At 35.5% G+C, this 15,974-nt stretch overlaps 1 protein-coding gene across 1 annotated transcript; it reads right to left on the bottom strand.

Moving 5' to 3' along the window:
- Window positions 1-5,335: 5,335 nt before the first annotated feature.
- Window positions 5,336-15,130, bottom strand: LOC126828142 (chordin). The gene is made up of 18 exons (XM_050557734.2): window positions 14,589-15,130; window positions 14,303-14,403; window positions 13,246-13,378; window positions 11,652-11,865; window positions 11,276-11,511; window positions 10,203-10,325; window positions 9,996-10,075; window positions 9,667-9,808; window positions 9,254-9,495; window positions 8,951-9,107; window positions 8,480-8,805; window positions 8,136-8,324; window positions 7,746-7,973; window positions 7,465-7,567; window positions 6,979-7,136; window positions 6,688-6,826; window positions 6,344-6,520; window positions 5,336-6,224 (listed from the first exon to the last, which is right to left on the bottom strand). The coding sequence occupies exons 1-18, from the start codon at window positions 14,722-14,724 to the stop codon at window positions 6,220-6,222; spliced, it is 2,889 nt and encodes a 962-aa protein (XP_050413691.1). The 5' UTR covers window positions 14,725-15,130; the 3' UTR covers window positions 5,336-6,219.
- Between the last annotated feature and the right edge of the window lie 844 nt (window positions 15,131-15,974).

Below are 15,974 nucleotides of genomic sequence, written 5' to 3'. Positions count from 1 at the left end.
AGAATAACTTTATGATGTCCGCCAATATTACAGATAGAATTGGTTAAACACATTCCAAATATAATTTTAACACAGACATCATTGCTAAAGTAGATACGTACCGGTAACGAAGATTTGAAGAAAGGGGAAGTGACGCAATACAAAGAAAACACGAGTTGAGTTTACCTTATAACTGACTGAAGAACTAAGAAGCGAGCGATAATGATATACCGTACGGTCGATTTTCAGCATTTGAAGTTGTTATATTAATTGCTACAGTAGATGCGTAACGATGATTTGAAGAAACGGGAAGGGGCGCAAATAAAAGGAAAACTCGAGTTTTCCATATAGTTATATAACTGACTGAAGTAGACAGCGATAATGTTCAGATAGGCCTATACGGTCGATTTTCAGCTCAATGATTATTCCTTTGAAGACGGAAAGTTATTAAATGAGACGGTGAGAGGATATATGTTCGAATCTAACAATTCATAAAAACAATTGACTGTCACTAGATAAGAGAAAGCGAGAAAATAGAAATAGTCCCAACTTACAATAATAGGACTAGTGTTTATTCCGGTACCCCTCTCAATAAACTAGTCATATAGGCCCATCATTATTATTTTGCAATTACTTTTGTCTCCGCCACGTGGATCACAAATCGCAATTTGGCATGCCCTCTAAAACCGCAGTTAGGAGATCTCAATTTATCAAATACTGCATTCATATTAATTCTCATTTTTGTAATTAAAATTCACTGAAAAATTATCTCTGGATTTGTGTGTAGCTACATCTGGTCAAATTTGAACAAATTCGCTTGTGTTCGGCAACTTCAAACCAGATAATTAATGTATATATATATGCAAAAGTAAAACAAATACTGGTTAGGTATGCGAACTCATAGCATGCAAGTGGCATGAGGTGTTTTGGAAAGGGTCACGTATCCCACCTCGTACACAACGCCGACCACTACTTTATAATCAGACGTTTATTTCAGAAACCGGGGCTACTATCCATCCGGCATTCTAAAATTTCCTTGAAATACCACATCCTCGAAAAAGAAAATTACAAAGGGGCTTAAAATGTGCAAATCAGGCCTGAAATCGAATCTGGATAGGCTACAAGTTTGCAATTATTTATGTTGTTGATGGCAAAGGAATATGGAAATCGCGCGTTTATATTGTCGCACGTAATCTACGTGGTGTAGCCTGTAAAACTCTAATTCATATGATTTTGCAATAATACACCGTTATGAATGTGCTTGTCTCTGGTTTTAAACCAATATGTTATGTTTCTATAGTAGCACACTACTCACCAGTAAATAGGCCAAGCGTTACTGAACAAACAGTAGGCATAAACCGTTTCCCCGGGACTAGTTCGCCGTGTGGCGATTTGTAATCGATGTGGCCGAGATAGTAGTAGCTTTAAAATGAAATGAAATGGGGTTTAACGTCCTACTGTTCTGCTCCTAACCTGGGCTAATGAAGACGGGCATACGCCATACAGTGTGCTATGAGGGAAATTTTGCCCGGGCAGCGGCGCTAAGGCCTACTCTTATGTCGAATTCCAACTGCCAAGGGATCTTTTACGTGCACGTCAATGTGTACACGGGACCTCGGTTTTTCGTCCCATCCGAACGACTAGACAGCTGTCCTTGTCAGGCCCTCCTTCCTGCATCACTGACAAGGGGAAACCACGCCGGAAAATCTGGATGAACTTTCTCGGCTAGTAGCTTTTAAGAAAAAAACAATAATAGTATGTCTATATTTGTACGGCTACCGGAATAATCGCTTAAAATGTGTAAGCAGAAAATGAATAAAACAAAGAATGCATGGGCTTTTTTCTATTTTTGTCGCTTTCTCTTATCTCGTGACAGTCAATTATTTTTATGAATTGTTAGTTTTGAACAGATATCCTCTCACAATCTAATACAGTGGTTCTCAACCTTTTTTTGCCAATGGAACACATGGAAAAATAGCGGCACACCTGGCTAAATATATATGAAAAATATTTGTATTTTGCAAAATGAAAACATGGCAAGTCATAGATGGCATACAGCCGTAGACACAGACTAGTTATAGCCACATAATGACCCAAACTAAATAAAGAAAAACACGAAAATGAAGTTACTTTAGCGCGGTGTTTCGAATTTCATCTGTCAAATAGATGGCTTCTTTAGTAAGAAATTCTTTTGGTGTGCCGTTTAAAATTTCGCGGCACACTTAGAAAGATCTTGCGGCACACGTGCGTTGCCACGGCACACTGGTTGAGAATCACTGATCTAATATAACAACTTCTCGTTTCGAAGGACTTATCAGTGAGCTGTATCTGTTATCGCTCGCTTCTTCAGTAGGTAAACTCGTGTTTTCTTTTATTTCCGTCACTTCCCAATTCTTCAAATCTTCGTTACGCATCTACCGAGCAATGATGTTTGTGTTAAAATTATATTTGGAATGATTTAAAGGCTCAATACCACTCCTGTAACTGAATAAAATGTCCCAATCTTTACAATATTCCAATTAATTGATGATACAAATTTCATCTTAACACACCTAATTTAAAAAATTGGAAAAATTCAACTAAATGATTTGAAAAGCCTAACGTAAACCTTTTCAAATGTGACTTGGATTTAAAAATATTTTCGAACCCTCTGGACAAGTAATATAGGATGTAATGGATAATTTACACAACAGTCAGGACACATAAACATCTAATACTTAGAAAAAGGCTATTATTTATTTTCTGGATCTGTCAAGCCAGCAAGAGTGTTATTGTCCCTTTAAACCAGTTCTATCACATGTAATATTGGCTGACACCAACGTAGTCCTTTAACAAACTCTATTCGCCGTAATAACCGAAATGAATTGGGGTTTAACATCCTAACGGACTAATGAAGACGGACATACGCCATACAGTGTGATATGAGGGAAATACAATTGTGCCCGAACAACGCCAGTGGATCTTTCGCCAATGTGTACACGTACGGACACAGGACCTCCAGGTTAGCGAGGAGCCAACGTCTTACTCACTGAGCCCCCCCCCCCCCCCCGCGCGTAATAACCGGCAGGATACATTAACTCATTAACAAAAATGACAACAGTTTCAATTTTTTTCTGAACCTTTAACCTTGCTCAGAATTGGAAAATTAAGTCACCTCGATGGTGTCTCTAATCTCCAGGAGTAATCTAAGGGCGAGTCCAATCCTGTTGCGCTTGACAGTTAGTAGGCTAGTCTACCTACTACTAAACTGTGAGTGAGAGACAGATATCGCTGAATTAAAAAGTAGTGCCCGATTTGCTCATTGTGTGGATGTGTCATCCGCCAACTCTCAGAAGGAGATGCTTGAGTTACGGAACTGGGCATGTCAGGCCCTGAAAAGTCCCCCAAACCTCTTTTGGTTAAAACATTCGCGAAAGTCAGCTACTCTATCTTGTTTACCACTCTTGTGTGTCCGCAAAATGTCCTATTTTCGAGTCAAAACGGTCACTTGACCCTCTTTAGGACCCTCTTATTCATGTATGTACAAATAGAAAGTATCTTGAATGTCATTTTCTCTCCCGCACAGTTTCCAAATATATTCAGATGCGGATGTCGACAGATTTTCTACTAAAAACTTATTAAAGGAGACCCAGTAATATGCAATATAGATAGTTTATGACGGACTATTAAGTTAAAGTACTCCGAAAATGGTATAAAGGACCAGTTAACACCCCTGAGCATATATTTTCAAATGAATTATTGACCCTAAAAACATTAGTTCAGATACCAAATTTGCTACATTATGGTGAAGCATTGCAGTATTATGTCTATTCGTAAATTGGGTTTTTCGGTTTCAGGTTGTTTTGCAGGGGTAGGGGGATCACGTGGCTAAGTGGGTAAGACGCTGGCTCGCTATTCTGGAGATCGGGTGTTCGATCCCTGCATTGGCCGAGAAAGTTCATCCAGATTTTCCGGCGTGGCTCCCCCTTGTCAGTGATGCTGGACCGAGGGCCTGACAAGGACAGCAGTCTAGTCGTTCGGGTGGAACGGAAAAACGAGGTCCCGTGTACACATTTGCGTGCACGTAAAAGATCCCTTGGCAGTTGGAATTCGATATAAGAGTAGGCCGTAGCGCCGCTGTCTGGGCAAAATTTCCCTCATAGCACACTGTATGGCGTATGCCCGTCTTCATTAGCCCAGGTTAGGAGCAGAACAGTAGGACGTTAAACATCATTTCATTTCATTTCTTTGTAGGGGTACACCTGAAAATGGTGTAAAGGACCAGTTAACACCACTGGGTATATCTACAAATAATAGAATGGCCAAATTTATGACGAAACAGTGCATTCTTATATGTGGGTTATACCCATTCATAATGTGGGTTCTCGGCTATAGATTATTAGGGTAGGGGTACTACCGAAAATAGTATAAGTGAGTATTTGACATCTATGAAAACCATTTCATGTCACAGATGACCCTGACAACCTATGGAAATATGTCAGTTTCATTTGTTTCTCTTTAAAATTTACGTCTTTTGACTTGTGTGACGTTTTACCTATTAAAATGGAAAATGACCGAAAAAAAAAGCATTTCCGGTACTCCCATTTTGGTAAATTTTTAGAATATCAGAAACCATCAAAACACCTTTTCTTACAATTAAATTTTAGGGGTTCTTCTTTGTTGAAAATCAAAGAAGGACATCGGAAAATATTATGTGTTAGTTTCAAAATGACCAAAGTATTGATTGTGATGACCTAAAAACCCATTCAATCCAACAATGGAACCACCAATTACAGAATGGTTATCAACAGAGTCGATGTCGAGGCACAACCAAGGCCCATTAGTCCCATCAGTATCGGGAAAAGTCAGCACGAGGTTCAGCAACAGCCTACTAGTCATTCATGCTTTATAGTGTAGTTCAGCTACGGGTGCCAGGGCTGTGGGGTTTTTTCTAGTGTTTGTCCTATCAAATAAGATGACCATTACTTTACTATTCGTTAAGTTACCCCGTGGTACATTATTTCACATTAAATTGAAGTTGAAATTTCGACTTTCCATTGTATCAAAACATAGGAATGAATATCAACATCATCTCAATCGATCCAGTGGCTAAAATTCTATGAAAGAAAAGTTGAAACTGACACTCTGACAGCCAACTTAGATAATGGCGGTCATTTTGAAAATGAAAGTGGCTAACGGGATTTTCTTAGTAAAAGACCCTAAATGGACACTCATAAAAATTGTATCTTTAATCAGATGGGTTTAAATCCCATTCCCCAAACCCTTTTGCTTATGATAATAAGCATATTTAGAAACAATGCTTTATGTATCCAGATATTTATGAATGTATTAAAAGAAAAACAAACAAAAAATGAAATAGTTTTTGAATTGTTTATTATTATACATAAATGGTAGCACCATGGGATGACAAATAAACATGATAACATGATAAAGACATATACAAATATAGACAACAAAGTATACATAGCATATATTGCTTACTAAATACACATACAATGATGATGAAATGCAGTGAGTACATTAATTAGTAGGACTATGATTATTTCTACTATGACCAGATGAAAATCTTTGGTTTGGATAGCGGACGGGGGAATTTATTCAATTAATGTTTTTCTACAGTTATACTGAAACACTGCCGATGAAGGATTAGTGCTTATAGTTCTACATTATTGTTTCTATTAAATGCACTCATTTCTTATCAAACATTTTGACATTTGACATACACAAGATAATAATAACAATAACAATATATACATAACATAGTGTAACTACAGCACTAAATAATAAATAGGCACTTTTTGATTAACATCACTCAACAATGTCACTGTCATTCATATCACGTGATCTTTCCTAAAGTACACGATTGGCTAATTAACCAGTGACGTCAACGATAGCACTTGTCACTCGTTAATGAAGGAATCGTCCTCACGTGATTGAAACAATCAACTAAAAAAACAAGAGTCCTCTCTCTTAATGACATGAGTTTATACTTTAATTGAGTCCTTTCTCAAATAACTGTCAAGTCATATCAACATATATATAAATGCTGAACACAGTTCACTGGATCACAATTTGATTACCAAACTTTCTCGTACAGGTAAGAAGTTGTCAGTGTTCCTGCCACGTTTTGTTGGTGTTTTTCGATCAACGAAATAGTTCATTTTTTTCACAAATTCATTCATCTTTCATTCATTCACTGGAATAACTTTAAATATCACTTTTGGAATTGGTTTACTATCTTCAAGCTGAAATTACAAAAACAAGGACAAATTTATTAATATGGTATTGTTGGGAAAAACAAGTTAAAATTATATGTTTTATATTTTATCTTTCAGATATAAATGAAAGTAAAGTAACTACTTACCACAATGTTTACAACATGGGTTGTCTTTCTTTTTAGGATCACTGCAGGATTTAGGACAGGTCATGGAACACTTCATGGAACCATTAGTACAGGTACACAGTGCACAACTGCTTAAAGCTGAGCTACCAGGCTGGAAAGTTTGACCATCATCATACTTCTTGCCGCCAAATACACATGCTGAAATAATAAAATAGGAATATTACATTTTTATCAAAATTCAATTGCCAGTATGGTAACAATCTATTGAACGATGTTTTATATATATGTACTGTATATTTTCGACTGAAGAAAAGAAATAGCGAGTTACCGTAAAACTATTACTAAAGAATTACTAGAATACTTACATCCACTTTTCTTTTCCTCACTGACTTCTGATAAGGGTTGTTCATCAGCACAAGCATCACAACAGGCGCCCTGTTTTCTAATCTTTCGGCTACAAGTAAGTTTAGGACATTGAGGTCGTTGACAAACAGGTGTTCCAGACTGAAAAAAAAGACAAGAAAAGTTAAATATGTTATTAAATATAAAGTTAATCTTATAAAAATTGATATTTTAATAATTGTTCAATTTAAATTTCGGGTATATAAAATAAAGATGCAATATGTATCCTTTTTTTTAAAATTCTTAATACTTACATTGCAGGTACAGTCGATGCATTTCATATAACCAAAAGGCATGACACGTGGATGCCATTTAGCTCCATTGGCGAAGATCTGTTCTTTAAATGTACAGGCACCTTTCATGTCAACATCTTGTAGTGGTTTTACGGCAGCTACTGGTTTCTTTTCTTCAGCTGAAATTTTACAGAATTAAAAAAATAAACATCATTCAATAGATACCCATAGAAATATGAAAGAATACACATTATTTGATACCCATGGAAATAATAAAGAATACACATGGTTTGATACCCGTAGAAATAATAAAGAACACACATGGTTTGATACCCGTAGAAATACTAAAGAATACACATGGTTTGATATCCATGGAAATACTAAAGAATACACATGGTTTGATATCCATGGAAATATTAAAGAGTACACCTGATTTGATACCCATGGATATACTAAAGAATACACATTGAGTGATTAGTTTTGAGTATACAATGATTTGAAACTTACGGGCACAAACTTGGCAACAATCAGTAGGGTTCAATCGGATTCGTCGGGATTTAGAACAGTCGAGTTTAGGACACTTTCGTTCACATTTCGATACACCACCAGGCTAAAATAAAAATAAAAAAATTTATCAATGGATTATTACACCAGATAACACATGATATTAAACGTATGTTAACTGCTATACAATTTCTTTGTTAACATTTACATGAGACAAAATGTGCCGTCGAAACATATATCCAAATATACCGTTGGTAATAATTATTATAATGATGTTTACTTACCATGCAAGTGCAAATGACACATTTAGCATAACCCATAAGAGGAAGGAACGGATGCCATGTAGAACCAACACGATGACGTCTCAGATCACCATCAAGCTTGCAGAAGAAGTCTTTGCTGGATTCAGAAGTTTCTTGGACACAAGTAGGACAACATTCACCATCAACAGTTATCTTGTTGGCACAGGCCAGGACAGGGCAGATCAAGGCATGACATTCAATCTTTCCTTTCTGTAAATATAATATGTTACATTAATCAAATGAAGCAGAAAAAACTTATATCTAACGATCAGCTAATCGACAATTCGATTGATTTTATTTATTTGTATTCTTAGGATTCTTTTATAGATTAGGCATATATTTTCTTTGTATATTCGACTTAAATTTACTTACGTTACAGCTACAGGTATTGCAGGTGGCGTTAACATCAGGTAACCAGCTATCACCATTCTCATAAACACTACCCTCATAAAAACATTTATAACGGTTAGCAGCAACCACTTCTTCTGATGTCTGTTCATCAACTAATATATCCATATCATAATCCTGGCTGTATTGCCAACAGGTATTAGGTACACTCACCTGAAAATATAAAGAAAATGTTTAATAAATAGAAATAGAAGAATCCGAGAACAATGGGATGGACAATGATTAATCTCCATTGATAACATATCTTGTTCATTACATCCTTTTAAATATAGTACACTCAAATCTCGGATAAATTAATTAAAACTTACGTTTCCAGCAAGGCGGGTTTTCCCAACAAGTACAACAAGCAGTGCGGTTCCATCATCAAGATCGTGGAAAAGGTCTTCAGGGATATCTGTAATACTTCCGATAGCGAGGCGTGATTCGAACAGTTTGGTGGAAGGAATCTTCTCAATGGTAACATAGGTATCTGGATCAGTGGGACTAACTAAGCTGATGGTGATGTCGTTCTGATTATCCTGGCTGGTGATGGTGATATCGTAATGCAGAGAACAACCAATTTCCATAGAGAACCAGGCATTACCAGCTTGACCAAAAGAGTCCGAAGACAAGGCACTGAGTGTAGCAGGAACAACTGAAAGGCAGGAAGAAATTAGAAATTTAAATTATGAAAATTGGTATTAGCTATTGCACAGATTGTTGCCCCGTGATGTTATTATTGTTATCCAGTCATTATGTAAATTGATATTTCATACCAATATATTGTAATAAAAACTTACCGGCTCCATTAGTGAAGTGTTGATGGTAGGGAAGGGCAATAACTCGACCTCTAAGTTCACTGATACGGTGTTTGGTAGTGGCGACGTTGAGAAACATTTTATTGTTGAGGAAAAGATGGAGATTATCAGCAGTCATTTTCTTGAAGGTACCATTAGACTGAAATAACAATTGATAATATTTTAAATTAATGATGCAATTCATATTTAACAATAATTGGAGGAGCTGGTGTATATTCTTCCTAGGGAGTAGTCTTCATATTTGGATCTGTTTACAATTTATAATATATTTAATATTGTGCTTACCCATCCATTGAAGGAGTTTTCATCAGCTTTAAAGTTCTTATGTACACTACCAATAATCTGTCGTCGGTTCTTTTTGTTAACTGCGCCCTCTAGTCGAATACGGTGAACTTTACTAGTAAGACCAGTCAATCTAATCTTGTACTCAACAGTTCCCTTTTCTCTCAATTCAAATATGGCGGTACCGGACGAACCCAATTTCACGTTTTCTAGAGAACTACCAGATGATAAGATGGTTTGGGAAACTAAAAAAAAATGAATAAAAAAATGTAAGAATTGTATCCCCGTGTACATGTACATTTCAGTTAAGTCGTTGATGGTTAATCGTCATTAATAAATGGTCGAAAATTTGCACTGATGCCAAAAAACCTGATTGGTACTGGTATTTTTCAAATTAATATTTCAAATGTACTTACCACCACAAGTAAGCTTTGGTCGGATATCACCACTGACACTGGCACCATTAGACGAAGTCAGGCGAAGATGAAGACGACCGCGTGCCAGTTGTTTAGATTGACGTTTGTTGCTAAGAGTCCAAGAACCCCGGATGAAACGAGTCTGAAATGACGAAAGAGAGAATTAATATGGCGTGATGGAGGTGGATGTGTTTATAATAATTGAAATAGGCTAATTTTGTTTATAAACGATGTCAGCTTGAAGGAAAGTTCACAGGTTGCTGGATATTTTCATCTTTAATAACTTATTATGTTTCTTTTATCTTGTTAATATATTTTAGACAGCTTACCTTTGAGTCGGCTTTACCGGTAGATTGGTGCAAGACTTTGCTCTTCTTACCAATAGTGACGAAATATTCCTCAGATGAGCCTAGAAGCAAATACCAGAATTTATTAATTGGTTGAAAAAAGGATCCTTTTTTATGGTTACTAAAATTTCAGGAATTTCAGGATATAAGTAATTTAGAGTAAATTCAGAGATTTAGAATTATACATACCTGGGAAAAGACCATCAAAAGTGATGACGTAATCAACAAGGTGGGTTCTGGGGTTGTAGATGACAGACAGAAGTCCACCAATACCGGCGGGTTTCGGTGACGCAAGCACAGAACTGAATACTTCTACAATAAAAGAAAAATAAATGTTAGTTTTTCACATTGTTACGAGAAACTGTTCACATAAAGCTTCGATATCCGCTAAGAAATAACTAATTTTAGCTACGACTTAGCAGCAACGTAACACGTCGATGCCATATTGACAAAGATGGCGGGTCTTTTGTGTCTTGTTGTCAGGCCAACCACAGAGATGAATTCAAGTTGCGTACTGTACAATAATTGGCGAGGTATCACGTTATGTGGTTTATGGGAGGAATGTGGGATATTTACTTCTTTTTAACTTAACACTATACTATACACGTCTTAGTCGTCGATGTTAACTGTTGCTTTTTAAATCTCGTCATCTCACGTGTCAGCCCACCACCCCCATTTATCAAAGAACAGATTAGTTTAACCCCAGTAATAAAAATCAACAAAGAGCAATTTGTAAACCGAATAGAAAGGTGCTAAGTTTGACTTCAGGTGGAAATAAGATACGAAAATATTTTTACAGAGCAGACGACATGTCGGTTATTGTGTTATTTTTCCCGCCCTTTCTCTACCAGACGATAAACATGTCAGATTCGCGTCTCAATTGTTAAAGTAAATGGGGAAATGGAGAAGTAAAAATTTGCACTTGCTCGTAATACGAGACGAATTAATTCACGGATGCTCGTAAAACACTAAAATCAACAAATACTAAATTAGCGACAAAACTTGAAAATTGCAAAATAAATTATGGAGTATACGTGAAAAGTTGAACCCCCGTGTGAAAAGGGGGAAATGTATAATGTATATTTGTTAAATATCAACATATCCTTATACATGTATATAGAATACAATAGAGGAGATCATTGCCGAATTCATTCAAGGACAATTGGAGATATAATGCAAGGCCTTTGTGGTCGCTGAATGAACCGAACGCTCGAGCCATATACTAAAGCAAAATAAATATAAGACGAAAGACGTTGGCTTACCTCTCTTGGCGTGACGGTTGACCATTAAACGACCAGATACCAAACCACTAGAGTAACGGGAAGAAGTGATGACCGCAAAAAGACGTTCTTTTCGGACAAACTGGACATAAGCAGCGGGAACCTTGGACCAAATACCACAGAATCTCTTATCACCATTTCGTCGTTTCTCGATGGGTCGTTCAAATAACACGTTACCATTAGCATCAGTGATCTGTAAAAACTTTGGACGATCTAATCTGAAATGATAGGTTAAAATAATTTTTAATAATGGGGTTTTGAACAGCAGAGCCTTCTTAATATTTCATTTTGTATCGTTTTTCTGAAACAAAATCAATGGGATTAATTTTTATCAGTTTCTATAATTAAAGCAACTTACTTATGATAACGAACAGAATATCTGATTTCATCATTACTAATAACAGACAGGTAAACAGCGGCTACGGCGGAAGTCTCGACACCCTCGCGTCTCACGTTCTTACCAACCAAGAGGGCAACAAACTCTGTTCTAGCTCGTCGTTTACTATCGGAACTGATCATCGTGGCCACTTGCTTGCTCAAACCAAGGGTGAACTTATCTTCAAAACTCTTCACTACAAAAAAAACAACATAATGCAAAAATTAAAATAGGCATTAAAAATGGATAAAAGAGGTGGAATAATGCTTTCCTTGTTAAAGGAACCGAGTAGTTCCGAATGGTTATTGGCTTTGAACCAAAGATAACGTCTTGGAACAGACGGGTTAAAAGAACTATATTTATCTAATAATGGCATTTTAAGTTTCCCAGAAAGTCATGAACCTGATCAATTACCTACATTAATGATGTTGTTAGCACGTGTCGTATATATATAGCAAGTATATAATAGTAATAAACACATATATACACAATTCTTTTAACCTGTACACCGTCTCGTCAAAATGGCGCCAAAAATGTTGATAAATAGCACGATAATTATTAGAAGATAATTCAAATCTGTGACGTCAAAAGTGGGAACAAAGGTTTTAGAGGGTGGGGCTATGGTCTGCTCTGATTCTAATTGCCACGAGGTATTTTATCGTAAAAATATTTAATTTTACAAATTTTAATTGCTAAGAGGTATGCTATCAGCATATGTTACATCTTTCTATAGTGTTTGTGAGAAAGGGCAATTTTATCTGAGTATGAATCTGTGTGTAAAAATATTCTAGTTATTTCTATTCGCTACACTAGATACAAGCGGGATTTACGTTAGTTATCGCCTTGATTAACCGATGAAATTTGTCGTACGTACAAGATTCTAAAAGAAATCTCTATGAATACAAATTTGTTTTTTTTTCTGTAGCTTATATATATAGATATGTTGTATCCGATAAAAGGGGAAGCTCAAGTTAAAAACTGAGTATAACGACAATGATTTGGTATGCGCGAGACGAAAAGGTGTAAAGTAAAGGCAAGATTGGTAAGCAAATAGCAGAACATCTTAAAGCAGGTATAATAGCTGCTATTCAAAGCCTATATAGTTACCTTTACCAGGCATAGGGGTTGAAGGAGCCTCTTAAGCATGGTTAGACTATATTCAACCCCGAACAATTAGCAAATATCGAATAATACCAAGTCCTGATTATCCAGACTAATCGCTATTTAATAAGCCATGCCTCATTGAACATGTTATACTGGCTACTCGAGACTCTGTCAATATAATATTCACACCCCTGGGCGCATTGATATTGTTCGTTTAACACTTTTCGTTTCGAGGGGTTTTTCGGTGCCTTATCTTTGCACCAGTGGGTGGTCGTTATATTCATGCATTCATTGTGACAGGATGTGGCTTAATCCGTTTCGTTAATTCTACCATTGTAAAAAGTTAACAGCCGATAAAACAAACCATTTATCGACAAATAGTGCTTTAATATAATGGTAGAGTGGTCTGATCCAGTATTTTTCGCACTTTTATAAGAACTGAATAATTTCTTGTTTAATTTTGAATGCTTACCTTCATCGGGACAAACTTTACAACATTTACCCTTTGGAAGAACTGGGCTAACACAGTTGGGACGGGGGCACAAGTCTTTAATATTCTTACACCTAGTCTGACCTTTCATATCAATGATCCCTTTACGTTCAACCTGAAATAAAATACACCCAATTAACACCAGAATACCATAACATCAACACTTGATATCTTAATTAACAATGAAACTTGTTAATAAAATTTAATCAAAGACAGTTCACGTGTCAGAATTTGATGTCCAATTTGTTTTGGGCGATGTTGAGATAATAGTTCGTTAAACTACAGCGGTTACATGACCCAATGATCTTTATAAATAAATTATAATAAATGGGAGTATAAGTAATTTGTTAAGACAGTGTTGTATGTAACCCTGTAGGTTGTTGCCATATTTGTATATGTCGTATCACGAACATAAAAACCCAACCTAGTCTATAAGAAGGTTGTTTAATTAAACACAGAAGCTGGAGATACGAGACTTAACGGGAAGATGCTAAACACCCACAGACTCATTTAAACATCGAATAGACCGACAAGTCACTCTACAGTTATCCCTCTATTTTCCCCTGTGAAGTTGGTCTGCATTGCAAATAGAAGACGTCCGTATTTAGAACCCTCCTTGTCTAAAGAATAACACAAAATATAGAAATAAACACACAAACACCTGCATGGCGATTAAATTTGATAAATCTCCAGGGATGGTATCGGAGTATCAAATATAATATCCAAGATATATAGCAATATTTAGATGAAAAGCGCATACCGATATAATGCTGTTCATTGGAGCAGATATAGTTAATGTATATTTAAATCAAACTATCAAATGATGATTGTGACGACAAGAATAATACCCAGTCGTATCATAGTCAATAATCAAAAAGCCTTTCTTTGACTTGAACGATAGTAAAGGTAATATTTATCATAGCTATGATATATAAAGGGCGTGTGAATGAATTAAATAGACTGTCTATACGATCAGTGAAAGTGTGTCGATATTTTCTCTATAAAATGTATGTACACATGTATTATAAATTTGACTTACTGGCACGCATTCACACTTTACACAAAACATCTCGCCAACAGGTAGAATAGATGGGGTCCATTTCTCACCAATATCATAAAACTTACCGCCCAAAATACAACCTGAAGTAAACAAAAACATAAAATTTTGTTATTCAACATTATATGCCTCACAAATATATTACAGTTAACTGAATTTTAACTGCTGATCAAAATAACCAATAAATTATATGTCAATCAATTATCTAAAAATTGATAGTATTATTAAAGCCAGCCATTGGTGTAAAATAAACTATATTATTACATACCAGGTCTGTTCGGTTGAATTCCATTTAAGTTTTCTTTCACTGGTTTCAAGGGAATCTTTCTTAACTTTGCATCGGAAACGTAGACGGAGAGAACCAGAAGAAAAACAGCTAAATCCATACTAGAAAACACCGACATTATCACTTAGCTCACGGAGAGCACCCGTCTAGGGTAACACTTAATAGTACACTAAAATTACTAGATTCCAAGATAGATATACACTGCACACAAGCACCTGTTGTCACGTGATTACAATTCACAGATGATGTCAAGAATTTAGCAATGAGTTAAAGGAATAACGGAATGGTATTTCTAGTAGTTGACAAGGTGAAAGAAGCTCAATGAATGATGATCACTGAGATTTTTGCTCACTACTTATACTCAATTTCAGCCGTGAAACCACAAACTTCTTCTAACAATACAATCAAGGGATTAACAGTCGGTCCACCTTGGGAAGGGTTTCATCCTACCTGCTTTCTTAATTGATCTTTACCGCTAAGTTGTTACAACGACGTATTCTTCCGATCAGTCGGCCAATGGCTTCATTGATACAATGACGGTACATACAACACTATCTTTGAAGTTCATATTAACGTGTTGTGATTGGTGGAAAACCTGTGGTATACGAGAAATAGTTTTATACCAATGTAAACGATATTGTTATAATGACAATTTAATAGACGTTTTATTTTCTAACACCGAAAAAAAAGTTGTAAGAAGTTTTTGTATTTCATAGCGATCATATCTATTTGTATTTTTACTATTCGGTGGATTTGATATGGAAAGTTATTTCAAATATGTTCTAATTATAGATATAAATACATATGATATAAAACTTAAAAATATATTTATTTGTGTGCGTTTCTGTGTTTAAAAAAAAAATGCATGAATTTGTAATTTATCATTTCTCATTCGAAAAAAAAAGAAAAATAAATATTGTGCATAATCATTTTGCCTAATACGGTTTTTTCAATGAATTTGTGTATCATAAATATATTTTAGATCTGTTGTTTTCACTGAACAATATTAGATTAATAATATTGTATTTGCATATTTCGCCCTAGATCAGGCCTAGAACATAGTAAATATATATACATATTTTGCCCTAGATAAGGTCTAGATCATAATAAACATATATTCATATATATGAAGATAAAGCACTGAATTATCTATAGAATGTTGTTTATAATAAATATAATAATAGTATATCGGTTTGTCAGACTTAACCGGGATATATTGAACAGTACAAAATACACCTTTCTCTGAAGTTTCATATGCTTTTACTTTATCATAAACGAAGCGCGATAAATAATACATGCCAATTAAAATTATTGTTATACATGTAGATTATTCAGGATTTCGTATTCAACGGGAAAGATTTAGCAAAT

This window comes from Patella vulgata, chromosome 7, assembly GCF_932274485.2.
Source record: "Patella vulgata chromosome 7, xgPatVulg1.2, whole genome shotgun sequence".
Taxonomy (NCBI): domain Eukaryota; kingdom Metazoa; phylum Mollusca; class Gastropoda; family Patellidae; genus Patella; species Patella vulgata.
The sequence above is the reverse complement of the archived record's forward strand: the minus strand, read 5'-3'. Positions and strand labels throughout refer to the sequence as shown.

Excerpts from the sequence above, each read along its gene's own strand:
- LOC126828142 (XM_050557734.2), bottom strand. The coding sequence starts at position 14,724 with ATGTCGGTGTTTTCTAGTATGGATTTAGCTGTTTTTCTTCTGGTTCTC. Across the intron at positions 14,404-14,588 it reads AATTCAACCGAACAGACCTG|GTTGTATTTTGGGCGGTAAG; the intron begins GTATGTAATAAT and ends TGTTTACTTCAG. Across the intron at positions 7,974-8,135 it reads GCAATACCTGTAGCTGTAAC|AAAGGAAAGATTGAATGTCA; the intron begins GTAAGTAAATTT and ends TTATATTTACAG.